Source organism: Triticum aestivum, chromosome 7A (assembly GCF_018294505.1).
Source record: "Triticum aestivum cultivar Chinese Spring chromosome 7A, IWGSC CS RefSeq v2.1, whole genome shotgun sequence".
Taxonomy (NCBI): Eukaryota; Viridiplantae; Streptophyta; class Magnoliopsida; order Poales; family Poaceae; genus Triticum; species Triticum aestivum.
The window spans coordinates 36,780,707-36,797,997 of NC_057812.1; the positions used below are offsets into that span (position 1 = coordinate 36,780,707).

General features: G+C 46.3%; 1 protein-coding gene across 1 annotated transcript; it reads right to left on the reverse strand.

Annotated features, from left to right (window-relative positions):
* Window positions 1-14,942: 14,942 nt before the first annotated feature.
* Window positions 14,943-16,808, reverse strand: LOC123149382 (protein CANDIDATE G-PROTEIN COUPLED RECEPTOR 7). Its single transcript, XM_044569028.1, has one exon. It carries the CDS (start codon window positions 16,649-16,651, stop codon window positions 15,284-15,286), a length of 1,368 nt encoding a protein of 455 aa, XP_044424963.1. The 5' UTR covers window positions 16,652-16,808; the 3' UTR covers window positions 14,943-15,283.
* Between the last annotated feature and the right edge of the window lie 483 nt (window positions 16,809-17,291).

Consider the following 17,291-nt stretch of genomic DNA (forward strand, 5'->3'; position numbering starts at 1 on the left):
CACTCAGCCGCTCGTTCCTCAACTCCTCGTTCCCTTTAGCGAGTCGTAGGCTTGAAGGCGCGGTTGTTTGTTAGGTTTTCTAATAATTCCCTGCCGAGATATAAGATCCAACCGCGAATTCGGATCTCTATGAGGATCACAATCTGCCACAGGGTTCTGATCGTGAATTACTGGGTTTCGATCGTCGCCGGGTTCTGATCGTGAATCCCCGTTTCACCGACGAACTCCGCTCTCCAATCTCCGGTGCCACCCGCTCATCACCGAGTGTAGACGTACTGATACACCCCAGTCCAGATCGCTGAGTGGCCTATCAGACCATCAGCAACGCGGATCCAACTGATCTGAGGTATATATACCTTATTATTATTGCGTATCAGCGAACTAAGTAATTTATTACATTTACATATGGACGCATAGCTTTTGCACTTTTCAACTTTTTTCTGTGTATGCTTGTGCTCTTTAATAAGACTAGTCACAATGGGTAGTAACTTAGGCTAGTAACTTCATATTTTACTAGGCTATGTTACTACCTCCATAGTGGGTAGTAACATATGTGTGTTGTCATGTTATGGTTCATTTATTAGCCTATAGACTCATATTGTCTTGATATGTGTGATGTTACAGTAACTAGCTAAGTTACCAGCATCACCTCTCTCATTATTGAATATGTGCCACATAAGCAAAATTATCTTGAAAAGTGTGATGTTACTAGTGATGTTACTTCCACTGTGGCCAGCCTAATGGCAGGCATTCTTCACATGGAGAGTTGCAGCGCCGATAGAAAAACATGGCGATTGATGATAGGTTATTAGCACCATTTGGTTGGTTGTTGTAGGAGATTCCCGGTGGTTAAGGAGCGTAATTACAGAACACACTTGAAAAGGAGTACCGGAACGTGCATGATGTCAAAATCGAGGGGAGAGACCACGGATGATATGTTGTCTTTGTTTTACTGTCTTAAGCTGGGATTTTGGTGTGATTCTTGGCAGAATGGACCCTATCAATCTATGAGTTGCAAACAAAACAATTTGTGAGTTGTAGAGCACTGATAACCAAAGGCAATAGTTTAATCTCCTTCATAGATAATCAACTTTTTGCATATGAAGAGATCTTTTGATAGTTGAAGTCCATATATCATATAATTTTTGGCGAATTTGGAGGGCCCTTCAGAAGGTGAATCTGTAAAAGCGTGTGTAACGTCATATACGACTCCCGGCTCCCCGCTAGGGTTTCCCTCCGCCGCCGCCGCCCTCCCCCGCTCCCGCCGCCCCCGGCCGCCGGCGGGCGCGCCCCGGCTCCTCCTCCCCCTCCCCTCCTCCCCCGTACCCCCCGCGTCGCCTCCCCGAGCGAGGCGACCGGGGGCTCCCCTTCCCTGCCCCTCCCAGCGGCCCCCCTCCTCCTTTCCCCTCCCGCCGCCGCCGGCTAGGCCACCGGGCCTGGCTCGCGTGATGCCGGCGGCGGCGGCCCTGTTCTCTTCCTCCCCGCGCGGCGCTGTAGCTCGGGCGTTGGCGCCGGCGGCGGTGCACCCAGGTCGGCTTCGGATCCGGTGGCGGCTCGTCTTCGCAGGCGGCGCAGCTTCGGGTGGCATGGTGGCGGTGGCGTGGCTGCTTGGCTGCGGGGCGGCGCGGTGGCTGGCGGCGGCGCCCTTCCGGCCCAGATCTGGGCCCTTTTGGGCCCCATCTGGGTCTGGGTGGGCCTGGCGTGTGCTTTCCGGCGTCATTTCCGGCGGACGGAGGTGTGGCTTGGGCTGGGGGTGGCGGAGACGGTGGCGCGTGTACTGCAGCGCAGCGACGGGAGCTTCACGAGCCCGCTTCGGGCTCGGCCGGGCAGGGGTGCCTGGTTTGCTCCTGAGCTACGTCCGGTCGGTCACCGCCGAGGGTGGTGGAGGTTGTCCCCTCCCACGTGGCCGCTGACCCTGCTGCTCCTCGTTTTCGGCTGGTTCCTCTCGATCCCGCCGGTCTCGCTTCGCTTGTCACGGTGAGACGGCGATGGTGACTGCGTGTCCGTGGTGGCGCATATTGGTGGACGGCAAGTATGGTGGAGCGCGATGGATCGTCTGGGGTCGTGGTTAGTAGGAGGTTGGGAGAAATCCTTGTCGGCTTGTTCGGCACCGACGCAGTGACGCCCGTGGGCGTCGCTGTGCCTTCCTGAAGGGCGTCGGATATCCCCCTTCCTCCCACGGCCCTTCGCGTACCGGGGGAAACCCTAGGCCATGTCCGGTAGCAGCGTCGTTGTCGTCGCGTTCCTTCTTGAAGGTGTTACTTGGTATGCGGCGTTTCGTGGTGCTAGGAGCGTGGTGGAACTCTCCGGCGGGCGCAGCGGTGGCGAGTCATCTTCGTTTTTGTTGATCCGCCGTTGTCGGCATTTTTTTTCTTTTGTGTTTTCTCTTTTTTTTTCTTTTGGGCGTGCCTGTGCTGCTTCCGCCCCAGCACCTATCGTGGGTTGTATCGATGTTGTTGCTTTGTAATACAAAGCGGGGGGAAACCCTTTTTCGGTAAAAGCGTGTGTAAAGTAAGGTTCTGCAATTTTGGTTTTGTGGACTTTTACATCATGGAGTATTTTGAGCTCTCTTTTTTATCGGTATAATGTCATGGTCTATTAGTATCACGAAAATCATAAAATGTTAGTAATCAACCATATGAGATTTACAAAGAACAAAAACTCTTAGTTTACAAAAGTATATAAGGCTAGTGCGCTCAAATGCGCGGGACACCCAGCCACTTATTGTTATATCACGGTTATACTATGAGGCCCCGAGTTTTAGTTTCTTCCTGGGCTCCCAAAATCTCACGACCGGCCCTGTTTGGTTAGAGACTACTAGATTGCATGGAGGTGTGGTATGCGTGGCGCGTCAATTCGCGCGCGACTCCTGTGTCCCCCCGCTCGTCACCTTTGCCGACGCGCTCGGCTCGACCCAACCGATCACATACGGTACGCGCATCCAGAAAAGAGAGTCACGTACTACGTGGCTCCCCTAAGACAACACGTACGGTTATTACAGCGGCAGAGGGCCTGTTATGTTTTGTGTGTTCTTCACCCTTTCGGATCTGTACCCAAAGATAACTAACTACCCCGTTCCATTCGTTCGTGCCCGATCGAGCCGGTCTCTCTCTGTCACGTAAAATCGTACTGCAGCGATTCGGCCGGCCTTGATGTGTCCCGCCGCTGGCCTCGGAACGGCCCTACTAGCTGCTGCACCCTAGAACGGCCCTATCACGTACGGCGCTCGCCTACTACCTACCCTACCCTGTCCGTGTCTGTGTCTCCGTGCATCGCACGATCGAGCCGTGCATGCATCACTGTTGCTGCAATGGTGCTGCAGGAGTCGTCGGGTCTCCGTGTGTACCAAACGATGAGTTAAATTATCTCCAAAAATGGAAGCGAGCCAACGACGGCAGATATCTAATCTAAACTAATCCGGCCCAGCGCGAGCGTGTCGACCTGCAACACGTTCAATCGGCCCCATGAACGAACTATATGATGGGCGTTGCGTGTGCATGTGATGATGAGTTTTACCGGCAATGATCCACCGATTTGAGTGACGGGAACTTCCACGTCTTTTTTACCAGGAAAGTGCATGGCCGGTGCATTTCTGCTCGTCTATCGTGGCGACGCGGAAAGACAAGAATTTTCGACACGGATGGGATGGGATGGGTGGGTGGATGATCATCGGCTCTACTGTAGTCGGCATGCCTCGGTGCATACTGATTGATGTAATATTGTTGTTGCTCAGTGGCCTACTGGAAGACACGGTTTTTATTTTCACCGTTTGGAACCATGCATGCATCTATATATCATATCACATCCGTTTGCGTTGCCTAACTGGGAATATATACGTAGCATCGGAGGACTGTGTACCGTTTTGTGTTACTTATTTGTCCCCTCGTTCACGGGAAGTGAAGAAAATAAGATGAAAACAAAGAGGAGATGATGTCAAAATTAGCCGTGGTGCGTGCCCGAGTGTCCATGGGCACACGTACACTTGGACCTTCTAGACGCCAGCGGCAACAACAGTCTACCCATTTTTTTTTTCTGTTTGTTGGTGTTGGTTTCTTTTGTTGTCGCTAACTCGCTACACTTGAGCTAGCTGCCTAGGTAGCTTGCTGTGAAATGTTCACTTACTCACGCTGAGAGTGAGGGAGCTTGCATTGGCTCTGCTAGCTAGTGCGTGCACCGTTAAAACTGAATTGTCACGCATGATCATCTCTCGCTCTCCGCCTCGATCGACTGCCTCTTTGGTTGATTATTAGTGGAGGTTGTGCACACTTCTTCTGGGGCGCAATTATAGCCGGTGATCACTCTCTAATGGAGGGATATATCCTAGCTTTTTTTACCTCGCTAGTGAGCTTCTCTACGGGATAATCATGGGAATACTCCCTCCGTCCGGAAGTCACCAACATGTTCTTTTCTATCCATTTTGATGACAAGTATTTCCGAACGAAAGGAGTACTAACTAACTGGTTGGTCGATGGACGCAGCAACGACAAGATCACCTATTAAAGCAGGTCTGGTAATTGATGGATATGGATACATACGCACGTAGTAGTAGCGTACTGATTTGGTGGGGAGAAAAATATTCAGACAATGGAGAATGTTCAAGCTACGTGCATGGTGTCAGCGCGTGTGCGGATTGGGGCCATGCAAAGCACAAACATGATGGCCGAATCAAGAGCGAGTTGTCGCTGGCCAGTGCGATGACAAACACGCCCCCCCTTGGCTTTTCGACGCCAGCGAGCACCGCCGGACGGCGATCGAATTTTTCCGTCGCCCCACGGGCACTCGCTGATTTGTTATCTTTGATGCAGGGCCGATTTGTCGTTTCCTGCATCCATCCATCCATCTATCTGATTGATGCCTGTGGCGCTGGCGGTACGTGCTGCGATGTGTACCCCCGAAGCTCGTCTAGCACTGCCGTCGGCGACGACCGGCCACCGACGGCGACGTACGTACCTACGCTTGCCAAGCACCGTTGCTGTCCCTTAATTCCTTCCGCTTTCTTTCCTGCTAGCTGGCCCTCCGGAAAGAGGAAAGAAGATATAGAAAGAAAGAAAATTACTCTTACCAACATCTTTTTGGGTGATGATGGGAGCAAGAATGTATGTGCGTATGTGGTTTCTCTTTTATTTTGTTCCTTACGTGTAGGCCATGAATTGATCGTGTGATGTAAGTGGAGAGGTTTGCAGAGCTGATTTGGACCTGGCACGAGCTAACACCAAGTCAGCCATGGGTATGTAGTAGTGTGGTGTTATGGATGGATGGATGGATGGATGCCTTGCTTGGTTTTTAATTAACTTTGCGTGCATGGAGCCGGCCGTGCGTGGCGGCTCCAAAGCCATAGAGATTTGCTTTTGTATATTCATTCATTACTTAGAGCAGAACAAAGATCTAGTCCACTTCAAAGATATCATGTCATTTGTCATGCAACAAGTACATATATACTTTCCAGGTGCCAGATTTTTCCTTCTCCAGTTGATAGTTACTCCCCCGTTCCTTTATGTAAGGTGTATTATGTTTGGCACGATGATCAAGGCGCACAATTAGAGAGGTGTTCGGACAAAATTACTCTTGGCAAATTTGTTGGTCAGTGGTAAGTAAATTAGTGAGTGCAGGAAAGTAAGAGGTACATGCAATTGAGAGAGAGATATAGTTTCCTTTTTTTCTACGAGATAGAGGTAATCAGGAGAGAGATACTATCCTTTTATATGGAGGGATAAAAAAGGATTAGTAAGATTTAAAAGAAATGCACCTTAAATTTTATCAAAAAAACAAATACACCTTATATAAAGGAACAGAAGGGGTAATTAGCTAACTGAAATCTGGTGAGCAGAGAGAAAGTTTGTTAATCAATTGAAAACTTACAATAGTCTGTAGGGTACTTCATTTAAAAAAAATTGAATGGGGCCTTTTCATTGATTATTATTTTTATGAACTGAAAGAGCAGCAGGAGAGTTTCCTAAAGAATTACTAAGGAGAAGGAAAGAAATAGGAAAAGACCCAGAATAGAAGAAGAAAAACTCATATCGCCAAGTGGGAATCCTCCCCCCTCCCCCCTATTCAAAAAAGTGCATGCTAAGGCATAATTTGTGCAAAATGCTTTGCTTCCCAGTGATTCAAGCCCGACCTTCTTCCGTGATTTTTTTCCACCAACACAGAGGGCATGGGTGGTTTTTAGTTGAAGACCCTAGCATACCTTTCTTTTCAGATTTTGCAATGCGCGAGAATCACAACTAATGGAGACTATCCTTATTGCAGGGACGCCTAAATGGCACGTTAAACCATCCCGATGGTATGCCACATAGCCAACTGATCCATGCCTAGTAAATAGGTTAGCGTTGCGGCACATATTCTATTGAAATATCGAGATTCAAAGAGCATGTAGGAAGCAATCTCGGGAGTGTCTTCGCAGAGCTAGCATAATGATTGGTGAAGCTATCCTCTTGTCACAAGTCGGTCCGACGCCCAAAGATGGTCCCAAAGGGCAAGCCATGCGAATATCTTGCATTTAGGAGGCGCCCAATCCTGTGGGGTTACTTCACTCGAGTAGCTTGACTTGAGATGATGTGTACTTTACACCTATATATTGAGCATACAAATAAAGTGTCTCACCCCTAAAATCGTCCCATTCCATGTGTTGATTTCCATCCACGATAGATTGTGGTACTCATTGGCTAATTGTAAATTCATGAGCACACAACTCTGTTAGTTGACCTCTTAAACTATTCTGTCAGTCGGGTACTTCAATTTTTAGAATTGAAACAAGGCAGAGCTTTGCCTTTTCATTGATTAAGAAGAAGGAAACATGTTGGCCAATATCTAAAGTAAAATGGGCTCAAATCACTCAAATCACAGAAGGACAATGAGCCAAGCTCGACCTTCCTCCTTGATGTTTGCGCCGACATAGAGGGCCCTGCTGATTTCTACTTGAAGGCCTTACTGTTAATTTCTTGTGAGATTTTCCAACACACGAGAATTGCAACGGATTGGGGAGTGGCCTTCTACGTGGACGCTTCGGTGGCACAAAAAACTGCCTAATGTTGTGCCACATTGGCACCCGGCCCACACCTGCAAATAGGTTAACATCGCGGCCTACATTTTCCTAGAACGTCTGACATTCGAAGAGCGTGTGAGAAGCAATTCTGGGAGCAGCTTTGTAGAGCTGGAATAAAAGATTAGTGGGGCAGCTGACTCTGGTGCTTTAGAATCGTCTTTGGACGGCGACCGGACTTGCGACGAAGAGGGATTGCCCTCCAGCCGGAGGATATTCCATCTCAAGTCTAATACTAGGTGTAAAGACGATATCTAAAGACCCCCAGCATGGCATGAGTCTTTGGTGAACGAAGATTCTAAAAGCACGAGTCAGGTGAATATCCTCCAGGGTGTACTCATCCGATCGGCTCCATCATTGTGATGTTTCCATCCTCAATATTGCTCTCGGTCGATACTTGCCGTTTGACCAGCTCAGCGTGCTCCCATTTTTCTTTCTCGTTTCGTACCTTTGCTTAACAAAAAATGATTGCATAACCATTAAATAATACTCATTGACTGGATGCACTTTGCCTAACCAAATTAATCGCATGAGCATGAAGCAAATAGTCATGAGTAGTATAGACTCGTGAGCATATAGTAAGTAACAACAACGTCGACACCAACCGAAAGAGAGACAAATGTATATGCATGATGGAGTTGGCTTTAAACTACTGAGTCTAGTTTAACTAGATGGCGTGATCGGGTTGTGACAAAATTTTGGCATCAGGATGGCATCATCATCATGCTTGCGCTAACGGCCGAAGTCGTGCATGGCAAAGCCACACGCACAATCAAAAGGCCAAGGGCCAAGGATTCTCCCTCCACCATGACTCCCTTGGCCTGCAGCAGCTTTGCAGAGTGATTGATCTCCAAGACCAAAGAGGCCAGCGCGCCAATCATCACGGCGGCCAGCACCCGGCGCCTGTCTACGTACTACTACTGCTCCCCCATGCACCGTCGACAGCCGCCACTATGTATGTTGCCGTCGGAGATCCGGCGTCTAACTCTAATCATCTGCATTATATTGGCGGCACCTAACACCCCACCACGATCGCAAGGACGGGAGAATAAGTGACTAGTCCTAGGAATCCTAGGTAGCGTGGGCGAGGCCTCGCACTAGCTCTGTTCCTCCAATGATTGAGCTGATGGTTGGAGTAGATAATCAGAGCCTTCTTCAGCATTGCCACAGATCAAATCTGGACTGCAAAACAAGGACAAACTGTATGAGTAAATAAATCCACTTCTTTTGTGAAGGAAAATTTTTCATAACCTAGGAAACATTTTTCATAACCTGGAAGAGGCTTCGGTTTGAACTTGTCTCGAGTGTCCGTGTGGAACGAACCAGGTTTATTAGTAGGTCAGGTGTAGCTTCAGCTCACCTGTATGGTGATCAAGAATTGGCCTGAAGCCTCTTGCGTGCAGGCAACCTGAAAGCAGACGGGCGCATTTGACAAAGGGAAACTAACCAACAGTGAGAAAAATATGTTATCTACATATGTTTGGTGATGTGCTATGGCTAAACTACTTGCACCTGACGTGCTGTGTGGAAGAACTCTGCTGGTGGTCCAAAGTCGGGCACGGAGAACATCAGCTCTGCAGTTGGCATCTGGCTACAGAAACAAGCGAAAATGGAGCTCATGAGAATATATAATACTAACAATTTAATCTCGAATGAACTCGCATGTATGTTAGCGAGAGAACAGAACTCACCTGCATTCTGACTGGCGAAAAGCAAGTAAGTTATAGTAAATTGCTCAGCACACTTGCGGGGATTCAGAATTGAGATTCTGGAACACAGTAGCGCACTCTCGATCCCGTCTTCTTCCATCAATCACATGGAAAAAGGTTGCGAATGCACAAGAATGTAGTATGCGTCACACTTCTTCCCATGAATCAGACAGTCTTCTTCCATCAATCACATGGAAAAAGGTTGTGAATGCACAAGAATGTAGTATGCGAATGCACAAGAATGCACAAGAATGTAGTATGCGTCACATGTAGTATGCGTCACACTTCTTCCCATGAATCAGACAGTCTTCTTCCATCAATCACATGGAAAAAGGTTGTGAATGCACAAGAATGTAGTATGCGAATGCACAAGAATGCACAAGAATGTAGTATGCGTCACACTTCTTCCCATGAATCAGACAGTCTTCTTCCATCGATCACATGGAAAAAGGTTGCGAATGCTCAAGAATGTAGTATGCGTCACACTTCTTCCCATGAATCAGACAGATTACACCGCAACGCCACGTCGTCCTCTGCTTTGGCTTGTGTAGTGGGCGTCAGGCCTGAGAGCAAATAAAGCAGCAGCAGGAGCTTCCATCACCAGCGTCGCCTACGTGTAGCCTCGCGATACTGTCGAACCTGCATCCGAAGGATCAATCATCAGACCACGTACAACCCCCAGTGCAGATGGGTGGAAACATGCCAACAAGTGCAGACCAAGGCAAGCACCATCTGGGAACTAGACTGTGACAGGCCACCAAAGTCATTCATGGAGAAGATGCACGCGATCTTGCCCTAGCTAGCTAAGCAGTAGCAAAACAGCATAACATAAAGGGTAAAAGGAGAGTCCATACCAGGATAACCATTTGTCCATGTCTGCACCGTGCATGACCAGGCCGGCAAGAGCTAGTGACTTGAGGGAGTGCCCACAGCACCAGAGGAGTAACAAACTTGGTTTATTTATTTTAGCTGCACGATAAGGAGGCATGAAAGTTTTCAACACCAAATCAAATCAGCAGCTCCAGGCACTAACTCTGAGGGGGAAGTGCCTTCCCTAAAGATCTGATGTTAACATGAGCAAAAAGGAGAACAATTACTAGGGAAGCTATTATCCGGGCTTTACTATGCATAGCTCCATCCACTAGATGAAAAGTTGCTCCACCTTGTTAATGATCACGGGTTCTGAAACCATCCATTAACACGTCATAACGAACTTTTCATTATGGTAGATTCAGTAAGATTTACCCTAACAAGCACGATCTGGACGTTTTCCTTCTCCCAAGTACGGGTGGAAATCAAATCCTATTAAGCTCATCTCTATAATAAAATAATACTAGTTGTTTCACCGCATAGAAACCACGGATTACTTGTCAGCAGACTTTCACCAAGGAAAGTTGCATCCTTTTAAACCATAACTACGCTTTCTTTTGCGCTAAAACTATTTAAGTGGCCTCAATGCATCTTTGACTTCCAGTGTAGTACATACTACCTTAAGTCCCCTTTACTTGTTTCTAGATCATCTGTCGTAGACCCAAAGCGATGCTAAGATCTTTTAGCCACCCCACAAACATATTTTATCAATAGCAGTCAAAGCTGTACATGTAAAAGAAAAAATCAGTCATACCGAGATGCATGTATTTTTCAGTGAGCAAAGCAGGCAACTTCCTAGTTACAGAAAGAGGACTTCCATGCTCATAATCAGGTTCAGCATGAATAAATGCAAAAGACTGCAACTGCCGCTCTGGAGAGTATCTTCTCTATCATGCTTCAGGGACAGGTTAATGAAAGATCTGAAATTACAACTCCAGAAGCAAAGCATGGGCTAGGACAATGACAGCATTCAACCACAAGCCCAAACGTATACTTAACTAGGCCCAGGTCCATTAAATCCTCAAAGACCAAGAAATGGAATCAGCTGCTACTGTAGAATCCACAGTCCAGTGTCACTGATTGAGTCATGGGAGATGCCAAGTCTCATAAATATCAACCAGTACCATCGAGTTCAGTTTTAATAAAAGGAATATAGTAAAATAAACAGTTAAGATCCCAGGTGAGCAAGAAACTCTGGTCTTCTAGTTACAGAACAAAGCTGACATAACTCCAGATGCCGCAAATCATCTCCAGCAGATCCAAATTTAAGACCACACACTTATTTTGAAATATCAAATTAGCAACATTTTGAGACATAGCAAAACAGGGTACATATGAAGATGCAGCAGACTATGAAGAAAAGAAGACTGTAATACAAGAAGATGATTGTCGCTAAGGTAAGAGAAACCATCTGCGACCACCACTGTAAGTGATAGACCGGGTGCTCTAAAATCAGAAATATTACCCCCAAACCTGCTAGTGCTACTTCGAAGTAATACACATCTTTAGCTCAATTCTGAAAATACATGGGCTAGGGCAATGGTAGCATGCAACCACAAGCCCAAGCCTATACTTAACTAGGCCCAGGGCCATTAAATTCTTAAAAGGACCAAGGAATGGAATCAACTGCCCTTGTAGAATTCAGTGTTGCTGGTTTCAGTCATGGGAGATGCATGTTCGATTTCAATACAAGGAATATAGTAAAATGAACAGTTAAGATCCCAGGTGAGTAACACACTTTGGTCTTCTAGTTACAAAACAAAACTGACATATTTCTAGATGCCGTAAATCATGTCCAGCAGATCAAAATTTCAAACCACACACTTACTTTCAAAGATCAAACTAGGAGCATTTTGAGACATAGGAAAACAGTGTACATCTGAAAATGGAGCAAGCTATGAAGAAGAAAAAATACAAGATGATTCAGTTAAGACAAAAGAAACCATCTGCAAGACTGCAGCTAGTACTACTGTAAATAGTACACCTGTTTACTACGTTTCTGAAAATACATCCAGCGATGATGCTCTAAAAAATAAAAAAACTGCCCACACCCGCCCTGCCTGCTAGTACCACTTTCAAATAATACACCAGTTAGTTCATTTCTGAAAATACATGCAGCAAAGATGTACCTCTTCTAATGACATGATGCTTTGAACAAACCTGCAGGACTCCCAACTGAATTAAGAAATGGCTTACAATTTTCCTAGTCTAGCAGGGAACCAATTTACTTTCCTTCCATGATTATACTAATGCGACAAGATTTGACTGCAATTCAATCTCCCTAGAGGCAGATAAGTCCTCTGGGGGCCAATAAAAGTATCCAGTCCAACTGAAATGTTTCATGCAATGTGCCACTTGCGTGTTTATTATAGCCCACTCATTTTTCTTGTACAATGGAAGTTGGAAGATTTCTGGTCAAATGGCTTCATATAGCACCAAAAAAAAAATTTAATGCCTTCACTACTGTGTATCAGGTCACAAAGAGAGAAAAATCAGCGCTGCAATGAGGTATGACACAATATCAAACTCCAGATTGGCCATAGCCTAATGCAGTCTTCAACACAACAGTTCAGCGCTTTGACAAGGGCAAACTGTAGATAATATTTATAGAGCATATGACCTTATAAAAAATTGAAATGTCAAAATCTACTAGGCATGGTCAAATTACACATTTCAAGGGGCAACTTATTCTGCTTGCTGATGTGTGCTCATCAAGTCCTAACTGAAAATCCCAAACTAGACAAACCGCCACAAGTGGGGACATACTCTTAACTAGACAGTGTACTGAATCAAGAGATCAAATTTCAAGGATCAAGGTGACGTCTATATGTTAAACCTTCGCAATAACATCAAAGCATATGCAACAAAATGATAATGCATACATAAAACATGCAAGTAGGTCAGAATCATGTGAAATACAAAAATTTGCAACTTATTATGCTGCTCTAGAAACCGATCAATAGTTTCCGTGTTGAACTTTATTAATGTGTGTTACAGACTTAAATTTGTTTCCCCCTCTATACGACAAAAGTATCCTACAAAACAAGAGCACCAGGACATGCATACAGGTAATGTAGAATAAGTCAGAACTCAGAGCTACAATTAGCACCATATGAATCAACAATCTGAATCACAGTCAACTTCTTTTACCAGACAGAAAGTAAACATCTAGATACAACAATAGCTACAGAGGTACAATGACTAACGGCTAATCTCAAGAATGTATTTAGGTACAATCAAGCTGCTGCATTGTTTGACACAAGAACACACACAAGATCGTTGATAAAAAAATTACGGTAAGGAAAAATGTAACCAACTTCAAATGAAAAACAAAAGGTCGATGACTTCCTGTTTAGCAGTAACCTAAGTCAACTTCACTTGTTTTTATGTCTTCTATTGTAGATCCAAAGCAATGTTAAGATCTTTTAGACACCCCACATACATATTTTATCAATAGCAGTCAAAGCTGTACATGTATCTTTTAGTCATAACGAGATGCGTGTATTTTTCAGTCATACCCAGCAAAGCAAGCAACTTCCTAGTTACAGAAAAAGGACTTCCATTCTTGCAGTCTGGTTCAGCCTGAATAGATGCAAAAGACTGGAATATGTCTATGGATGAAATTCTTATAGTTGTTGCATGTAAGGAAGTGCTGCTCTGGAGTGCATCTTCTCTATCATGCTTCAGGAACAGGCTAATGAAAGATCTGAAATTACAACTCCAGAAGCAAAGCATGGGCTAGGGCAATGACAGCATTCAACCACAAGCCCAAGCCTATACTTAACTAGGCCCGGATCCATTAAACCCTAAAAGGACCAAGAAATGGAACTATCTGCCCTTGTAGAATCCAGTGTCAAGGATTGAATCATGGGGGATGCCAAGCCTCATAGATATCAAGTCCGATTTCAATATAAGAAAGAGGTATATACAAAGCAAAATGACCATTTATGATCCCAGATGGGTGAGACATTTTGGTCTTCTACTTACAGAACAAAGCTGGCATCATTCTATATGCTGTAAATCATGTCCACCAGATCAAATTTTCAAACTATGTGCTCATTTCCTAAGATCAAATTAGAGAACATTTTTAGACATAGCAAAACAGTGTATATCTGAAGATGCAGCAAACTATGAAGAAAAAACGAAGACAATGTAATACAAGAAGATGATTAAGTTAAGACAGGAGAAACTATCTGGAGTACCACTGTAAATAATAACTGTTTAGTACCACTGTAAATAATACAAAGATGCTCTAAAATAAAAATACTACCCCAACTATGAAAAATCAACGCTGCAATGAGATGCGACACAATATCAAAGTCCAGATTGGCCATAGCCCAGCGCACCTTTTCAACACAACAGTTCAGTACTTTGACAAGCGCAAAAGTGTAGATAAAATTCATGGACATATATAACCTTATTCAAGAATTGAAATGCCAAAATCAACTAGACATAATCAAATTAGACATTCCAAGGGGCAATTTATGCGTTTGCTGATATGTGCTCAACAGTCCTAACTGAAAATCCCAACAACAACAAAGCCTTTAGTCCCAAACAAGTTGGGGTAGGCTAGAGGTGAAACCCATAAGATCTCGCGACCAACTCATGGCTCTGGCACATGGATAGCAAGCTTCCTAACTGAAAATCCCAAACAAGACAAACTGCAAAAAGTTGGGATGTACTCTAATTAGACAGTGTACTGATTCTAGGGACAAAATTTCAAGGATCAAAGTGCAGATTGGCCATAGCCCAGCGCACCTTTCAACACAGCAGTTTAGTACTTTGACAAGGGCAAACTGTAGATAAAATTCATAGACATATAATCTTATTCAATAATTAAAATACCAAAATCAACTAGACATAGTCAAATTAGACATTTCAAGGGGCAACTTACTGTCTTTGCTGATGTGTGCTAAATAGTCCTAACTGAAAATCCCAACACAGACAAACTACAAAATAAAGTGGCGGTTTACTCTAACTAGACAGGTGTACTGACTCTAGGGATAAAATTTCAAGGATCAAGGTGATGCTTATATGTTAAACCTTCACAATACTATCAAAGCATATGCAACACAATGATAATGCACATGAAACATTCAAGTAGGTCAGAATCATGTGAAACACAAACAACATTTGCAACATACTATGCTGCTCTAGGTACCAGCCAGTAATTTCTGTGTTCACCTACTCAAGTGCATTGTAGACTTCAATTTGTTTCCCCGTCATACAACAAAAGGATCCTACAGAACAAAAGCAACAGGACGTGCATACGGGTAATGTAGAATAAGTCAGAACTCAGAGCAACAGTTAGCATCATATGAATCAACAAACTGAATCACAGTAAACTTCTTTTACCAGACAGAAAGTAAACATCTAGATACAACAATAGCTACAGAGGTACAATGAAGAACAGCTCATCTCAAGAATGTATTTAAGTACAATCAAGCTGCTGCATTGCTTGACACACGCACGCACACACACAGGGTGGTTGATACCAAATTACAGTAACACAAAATGTTAACTAACTTCAAATGAAAAACAAAAGGGTATGGACTAGATACCAGTCTATCGCATTTGTCTTGTGAAAGCATTTGTCCTGTAGAAGCACATATAACACCTGTGTAGCACTGGCAGGGAAAAGGCCGCCAGATTTTAGTACTCATAGCTCAAATTCATCATCCAACTTGAGTGCTTCAGCTGCTGCCTCTTCCTCATCATCATCAATGGCAAAGTATGGGTTATGCACCTCAGGCCGGAACCTGTACCCAGTGAATACATAGAATGCAAGGGTGGCAATCTCTCCAGCCACAACGCTTGTCCAGAGATACCGGTACGAGGTGATGGTCACCAACGCGTACACCACAACACGTGTGAAGTAAATGTAGCAGATGACAACCACGTAGTACTGGCGGAAAAGGGTGAGCTTCATCAGGTTCACCGCCGCTTTCCCATCGGAGCGGGCAGCCTCCCGGAGGTTCTTGATTGACCACACAATCGGGAAGAGAATGGCACAGCAGCAGACCACATCCACCAGCAGGAATATCTGCCTCCAGGTGACCCAGTCTCGGGCATACGGCCCAGATTCATCGATGACCACTTGCGCAATGTTGGCCACTACCTGCAGGGGGATGACGACCATGAGCACCTTCTTCTCACGGTCCGCCAGGTAGGGCTTGAGGAAGGACCAGCCAGTGCCGATGAGCACAATGAGCGTGAAGAGCGAGATCCCCTTGAGGAAGCTGAAGATGTAGAAGAGCACATCCCAGCCGTGGGCGGTGCCGGTGCGCTCGATGTAGGACTTGTCCTCGGCCTCGGCGAGGAGGTTGAAGCCCTTGAGCACGAGCACGGCGAGCATGAAGTAGTGGATCCGGAAGACGGCGGTGCGCTTGCGCAGCAGGATGGAGACCCAGCCGGCGGCGAGCGCGGCGTAGACGACGCAGAAGAGGAAGTAGATGGAGGGCAGCGCGGAGGAGCCGACGGAGAGGTAGGCGCGCTGGCCGGTGGCCGGGTCGACGTTGTACATGGCGGAGCTGACGTCCATGGAGACCCGGAGGTCGCCGCCGGCGCCGGCGAGGCAGTTGGCGAAGACGAGCGTGTACTGGCCGGGCTCGGTGACGTGGAAGGCGTGGGTGAAGGAGGAGGAGCGGGCGACCGGGACGCCGGCGGGGTTGGCGGGCGGGCGGAGGCGGTCGAAGGAGTAGGCGAGCCTGACGAGGTCGGACTGGAGCGCGCAGGTGACCTCCAGGTCCTGGAGCTGGCGGAGGACGTGCACCCAGGCGTCGAGGGTGGAGAGGAAGAAGCCGAACTGGGAGAGGTCGAGGTCCGGGGAGGCCGGCGGGTCGAAGGCGATGCCGGTCACGTTGAGCTCCAGCACGCCCTGGTTGGAGAAGCCGAACTCGTCGAGCGGGATGATGGTGCGCGGGTCGGCCCGGATCGCCGTCGCCCGGATCTCGGCCGCCGCAGGGGCCGCGAGCGCCAGCAGGACGGCCAGGAGAGCCGCGGCGAGCGGCGCGGCGGCGGCGGCCATCGGCGGCGGTTGGTGCGATCTGGGGGTGGGGGGAGGGGAGGGGGGCGGAGACGGTGAGATTTGGGATTTGGTGGGCACGCGGTCGCGTGATTTGTCGGTAAAGGCAGCGAGCGGACTGAGGGCTGAGGGCTCCGTCGGTCCGGCCGGCCCGACGACGACGAGGAGACCCTCTTAGAAATTTTCCTCTTTTAAATCGGCTCAGATTCAAGGCTCATTCGGCTCACAGGATTTCCATGTTCAAAAAGGATTTCCAAATTACAAAATTGTATCTTCTCTATCTCTATCTCTATCTCCATCTCTAACTCTACCTTTATCTTTATATCTCTATCTCTAAGTATTAAAGGCAAGTTGATAGGATTATCCTCACCTCCTTCCCCATGCATTAAATCAAATTGATATTTCCATGTCCTACTCAAAACAACGTCATGTATTTTTATTTTATTTCTTTGAAAGTAACAATGGCATGTGTTAACCAGATCAGATTCCACCAAAACTGCATCCTGCCTTAACTCAACGAAATCAAATCAAGTATCACGGAAAACTCAATAAGTCAAAACTTTTGTTGCCTCCCCCTACGCATACTCAAATCAAACCAAAATCTTACCAAGCGCATGGTGGGTGTAAGCTTATGTCGGACACG